The sequence below is a fragment of the Octopus bimaculoides genome, chromosome 21 (genome assembly GCF_046866305.1).
Source record: "Octopus bimaculoides isolate indiv1 chromosome 21, ASM4686630v1, whole genome shotgun sequence".
Lineage (NCBI taxonomy): Eukaryota > Metazoa > Mollusca > Cephalopoda > Octopoda > Octopodidae > Octopus > Octopus bimaculoides.
Window position 1 is genome coordinate 7,866,619 of NC_142948.1, and position 20,239 is coordinate 7,886,857.

A 20,239-nucleotide genomic window follows, 5' to 3' on the forward strand; every position below is an offset into this window, starting at 1 on the left:
GTATTTCTCTTGCAACTGTTGAAATGTAGTAAATTTTCCATCATTGAATCTACTTTTAGATATCCCCTTTATCTTATACTGTTTCTCTATTATTTCAGAAATATCAGATGACATTGGTATAAAAGTATTTCTTCAGATGTATCATCAATATTTATCATCTTTTAAAGGAAGTTGTTACATAGGATGGATGTAATCCTGCTTCTATAAATTTGTGATGGAATTGGTGTGAAATGTTGCTGTTGTGACCTGAGACCAGGAGTTGTAAAAAAATTAATTGATGAAAAATTAATTGCACTATATTGGTTCAATTAATTGATTGGAGTCATATTGCCAATTAAATAATTGGTTGCTATCATATCAATTAATTGCAACATTGTCAGCGGAAAATTTTCAAATGGCTCATACTCCATTCGACGTTTAATTATTATTGGAAGTATTGTGTTGACGTTTTGTTCTGACTGCTGAGAATAGTTCACACATTCTGTCGTGCTTAAGAATTGGCTATTGTGTGTGTTGTCAAATAACCGCTGCCAAGTGTTGACGCTTGGTTAGGACTTCCGAGAATGATTCACACATTCTGTGATGTTTGGGAATTGGCTATTGTGTATGTTGTCAAATAATCGCTGTCGAGTGATTCTTGGTTCTGCCAAGAATGATTCACACATTCTGTCTTCAAGTCATTAAATCGTAACTTCGCCTGCAACGCAGTTGTATCTTGAATTTCGCTCCAATATATTAACTGAATTAGACTTTTTCATCAGTAGTGTGGTGAAATATCTTCTATTTTAAACTGTAGTGAAATATCTTTTATTTTAAACTAACCCATGCCGCGTGAAAATGAGCAAATTGTCAGAAAATATTTTAACCAAACAGATAGTGAACATGTATGGAAATGCAAGTGTGGAAAAAAGTTGACCCAGAAAAAAGGAACTGGGTGGACAAACCTTATGAATCATATAAAAAATCAGCACCCAGAGTATTCTACAACACAAGCAACTGGACAACCATCTTCATCAAGTTTTCTTTCACCAAGAAATAGTTTGGTCAGTCGCTCAGCTTTAAATGTTTATGGTTGGATTGAGTGGGTATGTGTTGGTTTAAAACCATTTTCCTTTACTGAAGACCCACTGACTCATAAGTACACGAACTTGGGAAGTATGACAAATGTAACCTTAAAGAAATACATGGAGAAACTTACTCAAGAAGTGGAAAAGAAAATATCTGATGAACTTCCAAGTAAATTTTTGTTGGTAATTGACGGTTGGACTAAGGGTTCGACACATTTCATTGGACTTTTTGCATCGTATTCGTGTAATTATCAAAATGACTATTGTACTGTTTTGCTGGCATTTTCACCAATGGTAAGTGAAACATCATTCACTGCTTCTGATTATGTTGAATTTATAGAGTATGTGTTAAGTGTCTATAACAAAAATTTAGAAAATGTTGTTGCTATTACTGGTGACAATACTGAAGTGAATAAATCTATAGCAAATTTGTGTAGAATACCATTGATTGGATGTGCCTTTCATAAATTCAATCTAGCTGTTTCTGCTTATCTTGATAAGCAGGAAGTTCTGCTTAATAAAATTAATACGTTGATGGGCAAGCTAAAGTCATTAAAACTGGCAGGTAAACTTCAGGAAAAAACGCCTTTGCAACCTATACAAAGAAATAAAACCCGTTGGTCCAGTACTTATGACATGATTGAAAGGTACATCCAACTCAAGCCGTTTTTAGACTCTTTTCAAGGCGATCCAAAGCTGGTTAATTATCTATTGACTCAACTCGATCATAATGATCTGCAGACTCTGAAAGACAATTTAGGAAAGTTACGCTCAGTAACAGTTGCCTTGCAAAGAACAGAAATAGATTTGGGAGATGCTCGAATTCTTTTTGACGAAATTCTTGCATTGTATCCTTATGAGGAGTTTAAAAAATATTTGCTTCCATTGGCAGCCATTGTGCACAGCCCAAATTTTGAAAGTGGAGCTGTGAAAATTTTACAACATGCAGAAGCAGAGCTAACTGCAGATGAAGTGGCTGCTCTACATCAGCTGAAAGTGGTGACAGACATGTCACAACAGTCTGATTTACCTGTAGAAGATGATGATTTTGCTACAATTTGTTTGAAAAAACAGAAAAAAAATAAGATTTCACCTCAGCAGTATCTGAACTGTAGATTTTTGTTACCAACATCCAACATCTTGGAACGTTTCTTCAGCTCAGAAGGTTATGCTTTTAATGATTTTTGGCAATACTTAACACCAATGAATTTAGAAATGCAACTATTTCTAAAAGTTAATCGCGCTTTCTGGGATGAAGACCTAGTTTCAGAGATCTGCAATCGTTCATGACGTTTTGCTATATTAGTAAATTTTAATTGTGCTACTCGTTTGAGAAACTCTTTCAATTAAAGACCTTCAATTTATTTGTTTTGCAACCACAGTACAATGTAGAGTATACATGTTGTTTGTTCCCTATTTCAAATCAAGAAAATTGAACTTTGAATGTTTTCTGATAATAAAGGTTTCAAAAACTATAAGATGTGCCCTTATTTTCCTGTAATTTTGGCTCTTATCTAAATCGAAGCTAACACTACAAAATATGTTTTTATGCTGGCCAAACTAATTGACAATTTATTGCAAAAATTGATTGTATCCTAATTAAAATTGATTGATTGGAAATCAATTATTTACAACCCCTGCCTGAGACCATTAGGAAAATTCTCCTACATTCCTGTCAGGAATATGCTTGCAAGTTGATTGTTAAAAACAGAGAAATTTTCACAAGAGGTTATGAAAAATGAATTCTGTGAGAAGTCAGTTCAAATTAAAACAGACTGAAAGCATTGATTTTCCTGATGAGATGCAGAAAGAGATAGCAGAAACATCATATACCTGTGATATGTGTAAAAAGTCACCTAACTGATCACAAATATATTCATACCAAAGAGAAACCATATCATGGGTGATATCTTCAACACTAGCATGGCATAATCATAATCATCATTTTCTACTACAGCCTGGGAGTTTAGAATCAAATGTATATGTTTCATTAATCAGGTATTTAGTTGTCACTGTTGTTGGAGAGCAAATGCTTAGCCTTCTAGATGAGATATGACATATTTTGCATGTCCAGGAGAAGCTATTATTCCTACCAATGTTGCTGGCATTCTCTAGCTAGTGTATCCATGCATAACTTTCTGCCCATATGATGGGTATTTTTCTTCCAAGTCTCCAAGTAGTTCAATCCAGCTCCCTTGTGTATGTGTATATGTCCTTGTTTTGACATTGTGATGGTTGGAAGTGAGGTGTCCCTGCTATACAAGCAATGCCATTTGTTTCAAATCTTCCATGAAGAACTTGATTGGCCACAGCGATGTGTTACTTTGCATCAGTCGGTGTCAAGAGGGTCAACAGAATTACCGCAGATTGATCAATTTTTCACGTGTTTTTCACAACTTCTCTATGTCTACGACTGGCGTCTATCACTATTAGCGTCTCCAGGAAAACCAAAGTTATCTCCCTTCCCTACTGACAAGCGAGACTAAATCTAGAGGTTATATATTTGTATTGTCTTTGTAATGTATAACCTCTATATTTATCCCCGCGTGGGCAATAAAAAAAAATCGAGGAATTACGTTCATCTGCCATCTATTTGTCAGTTATACTTCCCTACTCACTCGCTTGTCAACGCCCGTGTGGGCAAAGGATAGAGAAAAAAAGCAAGTTAAACCCTGCAGAATCAAACAATATCTTGATTTTTTTTACTATTTTTACAACACTGAACGCATGCATTACGACAACGAGCTAGTTGGATTTTGTTTTTCCAAGGCAGTGGTAATAACAAAAATTCCGAAAGTGATAATACTATAAATTTAACCGGTTTATAACTTTGTTAACACAGTTTTTCGATACCCTCATCAATATGGTAAGTGGTTATAAAAATCCTAAAAAGGAAAAGAAGCGCTGGTGAACGTGCTTTGATGAAAAATGGACTGAGCTTTATTTTTTTTATTAAAATAGATAGCAAATGCATTTGTCTTATTTGCAATAAACAAGTAGCTGTTCATAAAGAAATAGAATATTAAGAGGTAATTTGTGAGTAAGCATAAGACCTATGAAAATCTGAAAGAACCTGACCAAAAGACAAGCTTTTTTTTTAAAAGATCAATTCTTGAAAGTGAATCAGTAACTTGAGCTAGTTTTGCGGTATGCGAAAATATTGCTAAAAAAACCCAAAACCACATAGCGATGGTGTATTTGTGAAAGAATGTATTCTTACTGCTGTTGAGAATATAGGCCCAGAAAAACTTTGTTTTTAAATATTAGCTTATCAAGAAGAACTGTTTCTAATCGTATTAAAAATATAGCTGATGATATTTAAAATTCTCTAAAATATGATTCAACAGAATTCGTATTGCATTTATTAGGTATTTATGAGACAAGTGAGCTGTCTAATACTGCTCAGATGGCAATATTTATACGTAGATTAATTGCAAAATTCAACATTCGAGAAGAATTTCTTGCTTTGAAATTGTAGTTTGAAGGCACGTAAATAAAATTGCTCTTACCTCGACCTGCAATCGGGTACCGCCGGCAGATTAATCAATTCTTCACCCGTGTTTTCACAATTTCTCTATGTCTGCGACTGGCGTCTGTCACTTTTAGCGTCTCCAGGAAAACCAAAACGCAAGGAAAAACTTTTCTTCTCACTTGCTGACGTGACGTCATTTCTCGTCGCTTCCAATCCTTCTTCCACCACACTCACCCCTGATCTAAAGATCACTGCTCCCTTGTTCTTTCTCGTAATCGTCCATCCACCTGGATGGAAGCAACGTTCCCTTAGAGAGATCTCTATAGGGCCTTGGGGCCGCCTTCCCGCACCCCTTCGTCATGGAAAAGCTGATCACCTTTCGAATATCCAGGACGTGACGCGGCATTCCATCCACTGATACATTATTCGGGGTACTGATTCCGCTCACTTTCCCTTTTTTCCCATTGCGTTGTGCACCGAGCGTTCGGGGGCTTCGCCCACACTTCATCTCCAACCTGCACAGATGTAACCCATTCTACCACTTGCTGTTGTGGCACCACGCTCGGGTGTCTCCATTTGTAGCGGAATATGGCCCTGTGCGGGACCGACTCTTCGGTTTGCCCTACCCTGGGTGGCATACTGTACCAGAAGACTGCCTCCGTAGGGGAGATTCGTGCCTTCTCAGCCTTGGCTTTAATCGTACGGTGGTGCCGTTCCACAATCTCGTTTTCACCGGGCCGGTATGCAGCTCTGAAGAAGCGCCTTGTGCTCCATCTTCCAAGCATCTCTCTCAGCTGCTCTGAGCGAAAACCTGCACTATTATCCATCAATAGCTCGTCTACAGCCCCCCCCCCTTTCCAAAAAACACCGGCATGAATGAAACAAGTAAAATATTACATCATATAAAAAAGGTCAGGAGATGAATATATTTCACCAGTTGATATCCACAGGGTGACGGCCGTTTCGTAGCTGAGATTTGTTTACACCAACCCTCGGACTACTACTACTACTACGCCGTTTCACCAATATCTACGTCTAAAGCAAAAAATTTTTCAGAGGCCCTTAAAATACTATTGTGGATCCCCAATTTACTTTTTTATTGTGTGGGATTCCCCAAAAATCTGGTGTGGACCCTCAGGGGGCCATATGGATCTGAACCACTGGTTTACCTGAATGCGTGGAACGTCGATTCCACCTACGTTTGGAGAGCGACTGCTGCTGTTACATAAACGCTAGGGAATTTGAATGGCTTAACAGAACCTACATAGCTGGACTTTTCTTAGGCTGTTGTTTTCTTCTGAAGATGGACTTCTGCTACTGAAATATAAAGAATTTATTAAACTTAACGCATTGCCTAAAGCTTTCTATTTTCTGTCTTTTAATCTTCTTTATTTAAGTCTTTGATAAACTGAAGAGTAGTGGTCGTTCATCTATTTGTATATACAAGGTGTGCTATGTATGTATGTGTATGTGTGTCATCATCCTTTAGCATCCCTTCTTGATGGTGAGACATTGGTTTGACATAAACAGGGGCTGCGTGCTGTACGAGGCTCCAGTCCAATTTTGGCTTGGTTTCTACGGACGGATCCCTCGTTAAGAAAATCTCTATTAGAGAGGCAAGAAGTATTTATACTGAGAAGTAATGTTTATCGCCACTTTAACATGTGTCGTCTATCATAATACACACATACTAATAAGCCACATTCACATGTGAACACGACAGCTTCCACTGACATTGCTAATGCGCATGTGCAACCGGATGCCTAAAACAATATTGGCATTGAATGTCATTGCTAAACTATTATTTTTATTTTAGCAGAAATCATAATTTACTGACGGACAAGACTCATATTTATACAGTGCATTGTATTACTAACAATATATACCACCATCAGTGACTTAATAATATAATGTGACTTATACGAGGTATTTTTTTCTTAATGTTATCTTCATTCAATCGTTTTCTTTCATATTATAACTTTGGGAAATGTGAAGAATTCCGGCATAATTTCGAAGATATGAGGAATGTATAAAAACATGATTGTTTACTTGACATAGTGAAATGGAGTCGAACCGTTGTTTGCTACCGACATGATATTGCGGTGGTTACAACCATAAGAAGTCCGTAATTTCTGGTGCATTTTTGTGCATGCATTCGTATGCGGCTAGCAATATTTGTACTATTTAGAAAGAGGATTTTTCGATGTCGATCTCGTTTTCTTCTTGAAAATTTACTACATACACAAATGAAGGGCGGAGGTGAAAGACGTGGACTGCATTCCCGGTACTATCGGGTTGTAAGATCGAACCCTAGCCGCACATGCATACATGCACAAAAATGCATACATACATGTATGACTTGCGCATTATAAATATGCAACGCTTTTCTCAAGTTTAAAATGCGATGTTGTTTTTGTTATCTACGTACCACACACACACATATGTACAGAAAAAGAAGTATGTATAGCATGTATGTGCGTCGAAAAAGCCGTATTATTTATGACCACTCACGACTAGCTAGCGCGGACGCGCGAACTTTCGAGTAGTAGATAGATAGATAGACAGACAGACAGACGTATAGCTCGCTCCGGCCAGTCATGGTATTAGCTGTCAGTAGCCAAAGAATCGACAGGCCAGCAACAGGCAGGCAGACAGACAGATACTTCACTAGCAGTGAGCACTTTCACTTCTGACAGCTAATAGCATGATAGTGCCAATATTTCTTGTGTTTACAGTTGACAACATGTGCTGTCACGCACACAGAAACTAATGAACGAATCTTGACAAGTCTGAGACTCAAAACAATTGAATACCAATTGTTTTTGTTTGTTTTCTCTCCCGCAATACACATTCTTTTACGATTTCAATCTTAAATTAATTCTCAAACATTCTTACATCGTAAAATCTAGTTCCTGATGTAGTTTTGAAACGGAAACTCTATTTTTGTTTACTCCAGGGAGAAAATATTTTCATTTCTCAAAGAAAAGGAATGAAGAGGGAATCACTTGTAATATTTAGGAGAAATGGTGGATCTTGTATGTCTGCAATGATGTTTTGCTCAGTCAGAATTGACCTGGGGTTAAACTTTAATCGACCTACGGTGAATGATCTTCTTAGCCAGAAAGCCCCACGACCCCTACTCTATAATTTAATATAAATAATCTGATCGTGTTGCTGCAGCCAGTGATATATAAACCTCACATGTTATTCTTTAATGTAATCTTAACAAATTTAGGCGGCGGAATTCTGGTTAAAGCACCCCATGTCATCCTACATAACTTTTTATTATTGGAAATTTTCAAAACATTTGGGAATTTTTCAAAACATGTGTAGAACACAAATTAGCAAAATTTTCTGAAGATTCCAAAATATAAAAAGATTAGGAGGGGTTCTTAAACCAGAATTCCATCCAAATTTAGAGCTGAAATGCGGACGTCAATGTTTACTCTGCGAAAGCAGGGTATTGTAGTCACTCATCTGTGTGTTTGCAAAATTACTAGAAAACGGCTGAATGGATTTTCACCTAATTTGTCAGAAATACTCATTGGGTGAGTGCTTCGAACTCATGATTTTGCTTTGATTATCTTCAAAACTGGCGGACGAGTGAATCAAAATAATTTATTCTTCGTTACATATGTATAAACGATAAGCAGGGGAAATAACTCTTGATGTAATTTTGTTGAAATATGAATTCGGCTGAGACTATATTTAAATAAAATTTTATTTTATCGTTGTGTGCGTGTAGGGTATGCCTTACCCATCCGATCCCATTAAAAAAAAAATTATATTTACAGTTTATCAATATTGAAATGTAGTAAATTTTCCATCATTGAATCTACTTTTAGATATCCCCTTTATCTTATACTGTTTCTCTATTATTTCAGAAATATCAGATGACATTGGTATAAAAGCATTTCCTCAGATGTATCATCAATATTTATCATCTTTTAAAGGAAGTTGTTACATAGGATGGATATAATCCTGTTTCTATAAATCTGTGATGGAATTGGTGTGAAATATTGTTATTGTGACCTGAGACCATTAGCAAAATTCTTCTACATCCCAGCCAGGAATATGTTTGCGAGTTGGTTGTTTTGTTATGAAACATAGCGAAATTTTCACAAGAGATTGCAGTGTCTTCAGACACCAACAAAGATCACGTTCTATGGAATCATAGCAGTAGAAATAATTGTTAAGAAAACACAAGAAGAAACGAAGAGGAATAATTATGGAAAAGGAATTCTGTGAGAAGCCAATTGAAATTAAAACAGAGACTGAAAGCATCGATTTTCCTGATGAGATGCTGAAAGAGATAAAAGAAAGATCATGTTCCTATGATATGTGTGAAAAGTCGTTCTCTCAAAAAAGTCATCCAACTGATCACAAATATATTCATACCAGAGAGAAACCATACAATTGTGATATCTGTGGCAAATCATTTTCTAAAAATAGTAACTTAAATACTCACAAACGTATTCACACAGGAGAGAAGCCATATCATTGTGATATCTGTGGTAAATCATTCTCTACAAGTGGTAATTTAAATAGTCACAAACGTATTCATACAGGAGAGAAACCACATCACTGTGATATCTGTGGAAAATCCTTTTCTGAAAGAGGTACCTTAAATAGTCACAAACGTATTCATACAGGAGAGAAACCATACCCCTGTGGTGTCTGTGGTAAATCATTCTCTGAAAGAGGTACCTTGAATACTCACAAACATATTCATACAAGAGAGAAACCACATCACTGTGATATCTGTGGTAAATCATTTTTTAACATTGGTGCCTTAAATACCCACACACGTATTCATACAGGAGACAAGCCGTATTATTGTGATATCTGTGGTAAATCATTTTCTAGAAGTGATACCTTGAATACTCACAAATCTATTCATGCAGGATACAAACCATACGAGTGTGATATCTGTGGTAAATCTTTCTCTCACACATCGTCCCTAACTAAACACAGAAGTATCCACACAGGAGAGAGACCATACCAGTGTGAGATTTGTGGTAAATCATTCCCAGATAAAAGTAAATTAAGGAGACACATATATGTTCATACAGGAGAAAAACCCTATTCCTGTAATATCTGTGGAAAATCATTCAGTCAAAATGTTGACTTGAATAAGCACATACGGATCCATACAGGAGAAAAACCATATCACTGTGATATTTGTGGTAAATCTTGCTCTACAAGCAGTGACTTGATTAAACATAAGCGTGTTCATACAGGAGAAAAGCCATATCATTGTGATATCTGTGGGAAGTCTTTCTCTGAAGGCAGTGCTTTACATAAACATAGGCGTATTCATACAGGAGAGACACCATATCACTGTGATGTTTGTGGTAAATCGTTTTCTGACGGTAGTACCTTAATTAAGCACAAAAATATTCATACAGGAGAAAAACCATATCACTGTGATATCTGTGGTAAATCATTTTCTAAAAGTCATGCCTTAACTAAGCATAAACGTATCCATACAGGAGCAAAACCATTCCAGTGTGACATCTGTGGTCAGTCATTCTCCAGAAATGGATATTTAACTAAACACAAACACACTCATATTGATGAGAAAACATATCACTGTGTTATTTGTGGAAAATCATTCTCTCAAAGTAATGATTTAGCCAAACACAAACGCACTCATACAGGCGAACGGCCATATCATTGTGCTATCTGTGGGAAATCATTCTCTCAAAGTAACGACTTATACAGACACAAACGCACTCATACAGGTGACAAGCCATATCAGTGTGACGTCTGTGAGAAAGCATTTTCTACCAATAGATACTTAATTAAACATAAATATGTCCATGCAGGAGAGGGACCAGACGCCCATGATGATTTTAGTGAATCATTCTCTTCTGGTGAGGTTTCAATTATACACAAACCCAATCCTGCAGCTGAGGAGGCATATCAGTGTGATATCTGTGGTAAATCATTTTCTCAACAATATTTAACTATACACAAACGCACACATACTGGTGAGAAGCCATATCTCTGTGTTATTTGTGGGAAATCTTTCTCTCAAAATGTTCACTTAACTCTGCACAAACGCACTCATACAGGTGAGAAACCACATCACTGTGACATTTGTGGCAGATCATTCTCTCAGATAAGTACTTTGTCTAATCACAAATACATCCACAGAGCAGAAAAACTGTACCTCTGTGACATTTGTGGCAAATCATTCTCTAGAAAGTTTGAATTAACTAGACACAAACGTCTTCATATACAGGCGTGACCATATCACAGATATTTTTTGGCTATTCCTCTGGAACATACCTCACACTTGTTTATACAGTATAGAATACATATCAACTTGATATTTCGTAAATAAATTTCTGTTGGTGATGGCTAAGCAAGACACGAACATATTAAAATGAAAGAGAAGCCATATCACTGATATCTGTAGACACAAGAAAGAAGCTATCACAATGTTATAATGGTGTTCTAACAATATATTTTATATATAACTACAACTGATGTTATGTGTGATATCTTCAGCACTAGCATGGCATAATCAATGTTTTGTATTACAGTGTGGGCATTTTGAATCAGATGTATGTGTTTCATTAATTGAGTATTTAGTTCCTCAATCCTGTTCATGGAGAGTAAAAGGTTAACCTTCTAGATGAGATGTGATGTATATATTGCATGTCCAGGAGAGGCTATTCTTCCTGTCAATGTTGCTGGAATTCTGTAGCTAGTGTATCCATGCATAACTTTTGCCCATATGATGGGTATTTCTCTTCCTAGTCTCTAACTAGTGCAATCCAGCTCCTTTGTGTGTGTGTGTGTGTGTATGTGTCCTTGTGTTGACGTTATGTAATAGTTAGAAGTGAGGTGTCCCTGTCATGCAACCAGTGCCATTTGTTTCAAATCTTCCATGAAGAACTTGGTTGGCCACAGCGATGTGTTACCTTGCTTCAAAACTGGTGAGGATTGGTGACACGAAAGGTATATGACTGTAGGAAATTTGCATCACTGAATTGTTTGACCCATGCAGGCATAGAAAAGTAGACATTAAAATGATAATTATGATATACACACAAACACATATTTGAGTGTTAAAATGGTAGAAAAGTATTCAAGACATGTAGCTGTGTATATTTACTGACTCTTGTTTTAAGGACTCATTTTGACTCGGGCCTGTCATGGAGAAACTGAAACAAATGACACTATGGATGAGCCTTTTGTTTACAATGATGATGCAACACATCAAAGCATGTTAAGAAACATAGACATACTTTCACAGTAGGCTGCAAACAAACCAACTCCATCAGAGAGGCCATTGGTCACAAGCAGTGAATGCACATTCAAACAGGGTCAATTTGAACTTAATCGCTTAGACACGTTTTTTTCTCATTCTCCCTCCATTTCTTTTCCTTTTAATCCTTTGTATTGAAGAGCATAGACTCAAAACGTCAGACTTTTCCAGGCATCTTCCACAAATAAATCAAACCAAAAAAATCACATTATTTGTTTTTTTCTTTAATTTCATTTCTGTTGTTGATATCAAAACTAATACTTTTGTTTTTATTATCTCCATGTTGAAAGCCTTTAATTAGTATTCATAGAGAAATATTACACAAATATAATGATGGTTATTGTGTTACTGCCAAAAGGAAGCAACTGTTTCAGCAATATTGCCATACAGATTATTTGGACAGAGAGGCAAGAAATGATTTATGCCAGAGCTATAAAAGTGATAGTTACAATATTAATAACAATATTGGGATGGTGAGCTGGCAGAATTGTTCATGTGGGTAGAACTCAGCACTTCTAGAACTTTTGCTGATATGGGCAGGTCTTCTCAAAAACCTCATATCACCAGACATCTGAGTCCATTGTCATTTCCTCTGTGAGGCCCAACATCCTGAGATCAGTCCTCACTTGATCCCATGTCTTCCTCCAGCTGTTTTCATTCATACACATCACATGTCCAAACCAACGTAGCTTTCTCTCTTGCATACTGCATTTGATTCCTCTTGTGCCCAACTTTTCTCTCAACACATTTGCACGTTGTTGTACATGCAACTGATATTGCACATCCAACGGAGCATATCACCTTCATTTCTCTCTGGTCTATGCATGTCTTCTGCATTCAGAGCCCATGTCTCACTACTATGGAATAAAGCCGTTTGTACGCAAGCATCATACAGTCTACCTTTCACTCTGAGAGAGAATCGTTTTGTTACCAACAGAGGTAACAGCTCTCTGAACCTCCATCCTATTATTGTTATAGAAACAATACTTTCAGAGCATCCTCCACCACGGCTAATTTTGTCATCTAGGTAACAGAAAATATCTACAACCTCAAGAGAGTCTAAGTCCTGCATGCCCTTAGAGCTTATTGTTCCTGCATATCTATATATAAAGACAACTTTATCTGTTAATCTACCTGTGATTCCACTGCACTTCTTATGTGCCCATAGCTTACACTGGGTGCAGCAAATGGAATTACTCTCAACTCCTTTCCTACTTACTGAGCAGGGCCATTTACCTGATGGAAAGAGAGTCTTCTCTACATTCTTGCTAGCAACAACTTTGGTCTTTGTTAGGTTAATTTTAAGGCCCTTTGATTCCATGTTTTGCTTCCATACCTAGAATTTCTCCAATTTTGCTACAAGTTCTGCAATGACAGGCAAGGTTATCAGCGTAAAGTAATTCCCACAGGCATCCAGTTTTGAATTCAATCACCTAAAGGTCTGTTATGAATAAGAGTGGGCTGAGAACTGAACCTTGGTGAACCCCTACTTGCATGCTAAATTCATCACTGTATTCATGGCTGACTCTCACCTTACTGACAGCACCACTGCACATGGCTTGTACAGCTCTAACAAACCACTCCTACTAACTCCTTTAGAATCCACCAGATAACAGAGTGAGGGACTCTGTCAAAAGCTTTCTCCAGGTTGACAAAAGCTAAGCACAATGGCTTACTTTTGGCCAAATACTTTTCCAGCAGCTGTCTCACTAGGAAGATGGCATTTGTGGTGCTCTTCCCAGGTACAAAAGCAAACTGCATCTCATCTAGTTTAATTCTATTCCTCATCAATTGAGCTATAGTTCTCTGTAACTTTCATGACCCGATCCAGCAATTTGATACCTCTATAGTTGTTTCTATCTAAGGTATCACCTTTACCCTTGTAGCTGCTAACTATAATACTACTACACCAGTCATTAGGGATGGCACCTTCCAGAATAACCTAATTCGCTATACTGGTGACTAGGCTGTATCCTACACAACTATTTTAATTATCTTGGCAGTGAATCCTGATGGTCCAGCAGCTTTCCCTGTCTTTTCATAGCCTTAATTGTCTTATCTGATGGTTCCTCAGTCGGTTCAATATTTGAAAGACTCTCCTTCTCACATTCATTTTCCACAGTAAGTTACAATTGGTTTAGCACCAATTATTGCACAGGTAAGTACACACAACTCAACACTGATGCTGGCCTGAAGTATATAGCCACTTTAACGATGTATGTAAATATATACTCTTGGTCAGTTTGCTGGTGAAAATTAAACAAATTGGAAACAAACATTTCCTGATGTGGGCACATAAATGCAAAACATGGTGGAGAAAAAACTATTTGAATACCAAAGGTAGAGTGTAATACTGTTTTATTGAAGCAGAAAAATTTCACAAGCTGTTATTTGGGGTATCAGGACAAAATCCCACCGGACAAATTTTAAACAAAAATATCAAGTAATAAATATTTAAAATTTTTTAAAATAAAATTTCACTTTCCTAAAATATTTTTATTGTAAAGAAAGAATAATCTTTTCTACTCGAGACACAAAGCCCAAAATTTTGGGGGAGGGGGCCAGTCGATTAAATCAACTCCAGTATGCAACTGGTACTTAATTTATCAACTCCGAAAGAATGAAAGGCAAAGTCAACCTCGGTGGAATTTGAACTCAGAACTTAAAGACAGATGAAATACCACTAATATCCCAGGGGAAATTGACTGCTGGGGGATTTTGTCCTAGTACTGTTATTCAGAGTTACACGTAACTGTTTGTTAGACAGTCATGAGTATCCACAATAAAGCAATCGTTTCTAAGAATTTTTGATTACCAACTCATCAAATGAACATTTAACATTGATTGGGTAACTGCTTTCTAAAATAACAGTACACTTAGGGATTAAAAAGTGACTGAGCATAACAGAAAATTATATAAACTTAAAAAGAAATAAATGTTATAATAAACAATATAGGTACAGTTTTAGAAGTATACAGAAGTATGTCCTTGTCAAATGCACAGAAATATACCAGCAGATCAAAATCAAGTAGTAGTTTATTCTTTTGACTAGCTTTGTATATCTTACTTCCTGCTACCAACCATCTTTCTTTCTCTCCCTCACAAACACACCACCAACAGTTCCTTCATTTCAGAATCTATTGTTAATGTGATAAACAAATGAGAGTATGAATTATATTCAAATCAACACAATAAAATATTGTTGACAAGATGATGTAATGATGATATTGAAGAGAAACAGTCTCTCTGCTCCACAAGCATATCTGTGATTGTTAAAAGCACTTAAATGAGAGAATGAGCTCCCAAAAATTTCACATTGAAATGGCTTCTCACCTGTATAAATATGTTTATGCTTAGTTTAGGTACCACCTCTAGAAAACAATTTGCCACAGATATTACAGTGAAATAGTGTCTCTCCTGTATCAAATCATTTATGAGTATTAAATGACTTCTTTCAGAATAGGATTTGTCACAGATATCACTGTGAAATGGTTTTCCTTCTATATCAACATATTCATATTTAATTAATTCACTACTTTGAGAGCAAGATTTACCATGGATATTGCAATGATATGGTTTTTCTCTTATATGAATCTGTAATTGCTTCTTGAAGTGAACATGTTGAATGATTTGCCACAGCTATAGACCCATATGGCTTTTCTCCTGTATGAATATGTGTGCCCCTAGCTTACTTGGAACTGAAAAATGATTTACCACAAATCACAGTCGTATGGTTTCTTTCCTGTATGAATATGTTCACAAGTATTTAAGGTAACCCTTTTAGAAAATGGTTTATTATAGATGCCACACTCATACACTTTCTGTCCTGAATGAATACATTTGTGAGAATCTGAGTTATCCTTTGTAGGAAATGGCATACCACAGATATCCCAATAGTATTACTTATGTCCTGTGAGAAAGTATTCATGAGTATTCAAGGTACCACTTTTAAAAAATACTTTACCACAGATATCTCAGTGAAATGATGTCTTTCTTGTACAAATATGCTGGTGTGTAGTTAGGTAACTCTTTTTAGAGAATGGTTTACCACAGCTATCACAGTGATATGGTTTTTCTCCTGTATGAATACGTTTGTGAGCATTAAAGTTACCACTTTGAGCAAATGATTTACCACAGATATCACACTTGTAAGGTTTCTCTCCTGTATGAGTACGCTTGTGTATATTTACTTTACTACTGTGAGAGTAAGATTTACCACAGATATCACAGTGATATCGTTTCTCTTCTGTATGTGTATGTTTGTGAGAATTCAAGTTACCACTCGTAAAAAAGGATTTATCACAGATATCACAGTGGTATGGTTTATCTCGCGTACAAATACATTTGTGAGTATTAACGCTAGTAATTTGAGAGAATGATTTACCACAAACATCACAGTGATATGGTTTCTCTCCTGTATGAGTACGTTTGTGGGTATTTAAGTTACCACTTTCAGAGAATGATTTACCACAGATATCGCAGTGATGTGGTTTCTCTCCTGTATGTGTACGTTTGTGGGTGTTTACACTACCACTTTCAGAGAATGATTTACCACAGATATCACAATGGAATGGTTTCTCTCCTGTATGGGTACGTACGTGGGCATTTAAATTACCACTTTCAGTGAATGATTTACCACAGATACTACATTCATATGCTCTGTCACCTGTATGAATACGTTTGTGAGCATTTAAGTTACCAATTCGAGAGAAAGATTTACCACAGCTATCACAATAATATGGTCTCTCTCCTGAATGAATACGTTTGTGAGAATTGAAGTTACCACTTCTAGAGAATGATTTACCACAAATATCACAGTGGTATGGTTTTTCTCCTGTATGAATACGTTTGTGTTTATTTAAAGTACAACTCATAGAGAATGACTTACCACAGATATCACACCGATATGGTTTCTCTCCTGAATGAATACGCTTGTGATTATTTAAGTTACTACCTTTACAAAACGATTTACCACAGACGTTACAGTGATATGGTTTCTCTCCTGTATGAATGCGCTTGTGAGCATTAAAGTTACCATTTTGAGAGAATGATTTACCACAGACATCACAGTGATATGGCTTCTCTCCTGTATGAATACGTTTGTGAGTATTTAAGTCACCACTGTTGGAAAATGATTTTCCACAGATATCACAGTGGTATGGTTTCTCTCCAGTGTGTATATTTTTGTGTACCTTTAAATAATCTCTTCTCGGAAACGATTTACCACAGACATCACAGTGGTATGGTTTTTCTCCTGTATGAATACGTTTGTGATGAGTTAGGTGATGTTTTTGAGAGATCGACTTTTTATAGACATCACAGGAATATGACATTTCTTCTGTCTCATTCTGCATCTCATCTGGAAAACCAGCGCTGTCTGATTCTGTTTTGATTTCAATTGGTTTCTCACAGAATTCATTTTCCATTATTCTTCTTCTCTGTCAACTTCGTCTCTTGGTCTTGTGGCGTTTGAAGTATTTCTACATTTCCATAAAACGTGATCTTTGTTGATGTTTAAAGATACTGCAGCCTCTTTTGTAAATATGTCCAAGTTTAAATGGAATGCAACCAACTCTTGAGGATATTCCAGGCAGTGAAGCAAAGAAATTTTGCTAATGGTCTCAAGTCACACCAATTCTATCACAAATTATATCCATTTTGTGTAACAATTTCCTAAACTTTGTAAAACATGATATATCTTTATGCCAATGTCATCTGATATTTCTGAAATAAGAGAAACAGTATAAGATATAGGAGATACTCATAAGTTGATTTCAACGATGGAAAATTTACTATAATTCTGTATTGATAAAACTTTAAATATAAACATTTGCATCAACATTTGAACTTTAAATTTGTATTTAAAATTAAATCAGACAATCTCATGCGAGCTCTATACTTCAGAGATAACAGTAACACAATCAGATTATTTGTTAAACTATAGAATTGTGTACATTGGGGCTTTCTGTCCAGGAAGGTATTCCATTGTCTGTCGGTTGAATACTGTTTAACCCCAGGTCAATTCAGACAGAGAAGAACGTCGTTGCAGACATACAAGATCTATCATTTCTCCTAAATATTACACGTTATTCCATCTTCATTTCTTTTCTTTAACGTTGTTTATAATTAAACACATGTAAGGTACTGTACTGTATTTTTCTATTCTCGTAATACATGTGCTTTTGAAATGAAAATATTTTCTCTCCGTAAGTAAATAATATTTCGTTTCCATTTCGAAACAAAATCAGGAACACAACGTTTAAGAGTTAACAAAACAAGGATCAAGGAAAGGGGGAAAAACCCCCATTCGGGTAACACAGAAGCAATTGATTAAATACCGACATTAGAAAAAAAAAAAAAGCATTAATTGTATGAGAATCATTAAAATTATGGAGTTCCTTTGTTTGTCATCACTTCAATATCACGACTGTAGTAAACAATGTTTCGATTTCATTTCACTATGTCAAGTAAAAACATCATGTTTCTACACATTTCTCAGATCTTCGAAATTACACCTTAATTCGTCATATTCACCGAAAGTTATATTAATGAAACTGAAAAGAAAACAAAACAAAAACGGATCGAATGAAAAAAAAAACACTAAGAAAAATACCTCGTATGAATTACAGTGATTATTAAGGAGTCAGAGATGGTAGTCATATATATGGTTACCACTGGATAAATATAGGTGCTTTTCCGTCAGTAAATTATGATCTCTTTCGAAATGAAACTGATTGTTTTGAAAAGTAATTCCATTTCCAGTTGAAGGCGGAGGCGTGAATCGATTCCTGTTGCACATGCGCAGTCCGAAAAGTCAGTGAAAGCTTGCGGCTTTTGTGACTAATGAGGAATATGCACTTGTGCATTTACACATGCGCTCGAGTATATGTGTATGTATGGTGCATAGTGTATACGGGTGCTGGAGAGTTCCTGGTTTTGGATAAAAGAAAATATGGATGTTTTCTGTTTGGTTACCTTTTATTTATTTTTTCCCTCATGTATTTCTGATATAGTTTTAGTCTACTCCAATTATAGAAAATTTCATTAAAATATACTCATTTGTTTGAAAGTTTTTAAGTAATAAAATCAGAAGATGTGGGTGGCACACTTTTGCACGTATGTCTCACTTCTCTCGCTTTCTCTCTGTACATACATACAAACAAAAATACCCTGTTGCTGATATTAAAATTCCAATGAAGGAGCATTGAATCTAGGTTAGAAACCGGCTCTTTCTCTATTGGCAAGAAATCTTGAAATAAAACTGAACAAGGACATACATGCATACATATACGAGGCGTCATCATAAAGTATCTGACCTTGATTCTTTTCGCACAAAATAATAATGTGTGAGCAAAATCTGCCTGGGTATTAGGTGGCTGCATCCTTCCTGAGCATGTGCAAAAATTTTCATGTCTGTAGGTTGTGCCATTCGCTCGCAGTAATGCATTGAGTACAGATGGGAAGAGTGTGCTGTGTGATTTTGCTTTTTGAGTCAAGGTGACCGAGTGCATTGAGCAAAGATACTGTATCAGATTCTGCTAAAAACTTGGCGATACGCAAGCCCAGAAGATTCAGAAGGCCTTTGGAGATGATGCTATGGAAAAAAATACAAATAAAGGAGTGGCAGTGGTACAACCGGTTCAAAGATGGCCACATCTCAGTGGACAGTGAGCCATGAAAATGCACCACAAAATCAGACAATTAACAAAGAATACCACCTGGGGGTTCTTCGTCACCTTTGTAAAGCTGTGCGACAAAAATGACCCGACCTGTGGGCAACAAAGAACTGGCAACTCCACCATGACAACATACCTGCTCATTCTGCCCACGTCATCTAAGTATTCCTCATCAAGCAAAACACACCAGCTGTTCATCAGGCTCCCTTCTCCCCAGACATGGCTCTGTGTGACTTTTGGCTATTCCCAAAGCTCAAAAAAAAAAACACTCAAAGGCAAAAGATTTGAGTCAACAGAGGACATGTGTGAAGTGAGTAATGAGTTGAACAGTGTGTATGGGTGTTTGTATAGTGGTGTGTGTGTAGTGAGGGTACCGAGGTAGGCGGTATCCTGGTGTATAGGCGGTATGCAGGTGTGTAGGTGTAGGAGGCATGTGGGAATCTGTGTGGGGTCGGTGTCATGTAGAGAGGTAGTGAGTTGAGCCCATATGGCACAAAGGAACAAAGAGTCAAGATTAATTCCTGTTCACAGCGAAGGCAGAAGTCTGGGTGACCCTAGTGCAGAGACAGTCCGAACACAGACAGATGTAGTGAATGACCGGTAGAGCAAGACTGGAGTGTCATTGCTGAGTTTAATGTCTCGGAGGTGCTTTGCGAACCAGTCAACCAAGTGGCGTCTCGTTTGACCAATGTACAGGAAAGGATAGAGAGAGCAGGGGAAAGAGCCAGGCTAGGAGACAGGAATA

General features: G+C 36.7%; 3 protein-coding genes across 6 annotated transcripts in view; 1 reads left to right on the forward strand and 2 right to left on the reverse strand.

Annotated features, from left to right (window-relative positions):
* The window catches only part of LOC106882002 (uncharacterized), a 42,887-nt gene extending 38,228 nt beyond the window's left edge, over positions 1 to 4,659 (reverse strand). Inside the window, exon 1 of the transcript XR_016237826.1 lies at positions 4,577 to 4,659. The gene's annotated coding sequence lies outside the window, so the exon portion shown is untranslated. The remainder of the gene's footprint in view (positions 1 to 4,576) is intronic.
* The window catches only part of LOC106880990 (uncharacterized), a 46,014-nt gene extending 33,987 nt beyond the window's left edge, over positions 1 to 12,027 (forward strand). Inside the window, exons 2-3 of one of the 4 annotated variants that reach the window (XM_052975489.2) lie at positions 99 to 1,361; positions 8,424 to 12,026. In XM_052975489.2, coding sequence (XP_052831449.1) covers positions 8,768 to 10,792 — 2,025 coding nt within the window. In that variant the 5' untranslated portion in view covers positions 99 to 1,361; positions 8,424 to 8,767 and the 3' untranslated portion in view covers positions 10,793 to 12,026. Of the gene's footprint in view, positions 1 to 98; positions 1,362 to 6,279; positions 6,466 to 8,423 lie in introns of those variants that run through there. The other 3 variants (XM_014931175.3, XM_052975488.2, XM_089339360.1) reach the window with 3 other exon arrangements.
* A 2,132-nt stretch (positions 12,028 to 14,159) lies between these two features.
* On the reverse strand, positions 14,160 to 18,637 carry LOC128250433 (uncharacterized). The gene is made up of 2 exons (XM_052975413.2): positions 18,432 to 18,637; positions 14,160 to 17,542 (listed from the first exon to the last, which is right to left on the reverse strand). Exon 2 carries the CDS (start codon positions 17,242 to 17,244, stop codon positions 15,793 to 15,795), a length of 1,452 nt encoding a protein of 483 aa, XP_052831373.1. The 5' UTR covers positions 17,245 to 17,542; positions 18,432 to 18,637; the 3' UTR covers positions 14,160 to 15,792.
* Between the last annotated feature and the right edge of the window lie 1,602 nt (positions 18,638 to 20,239).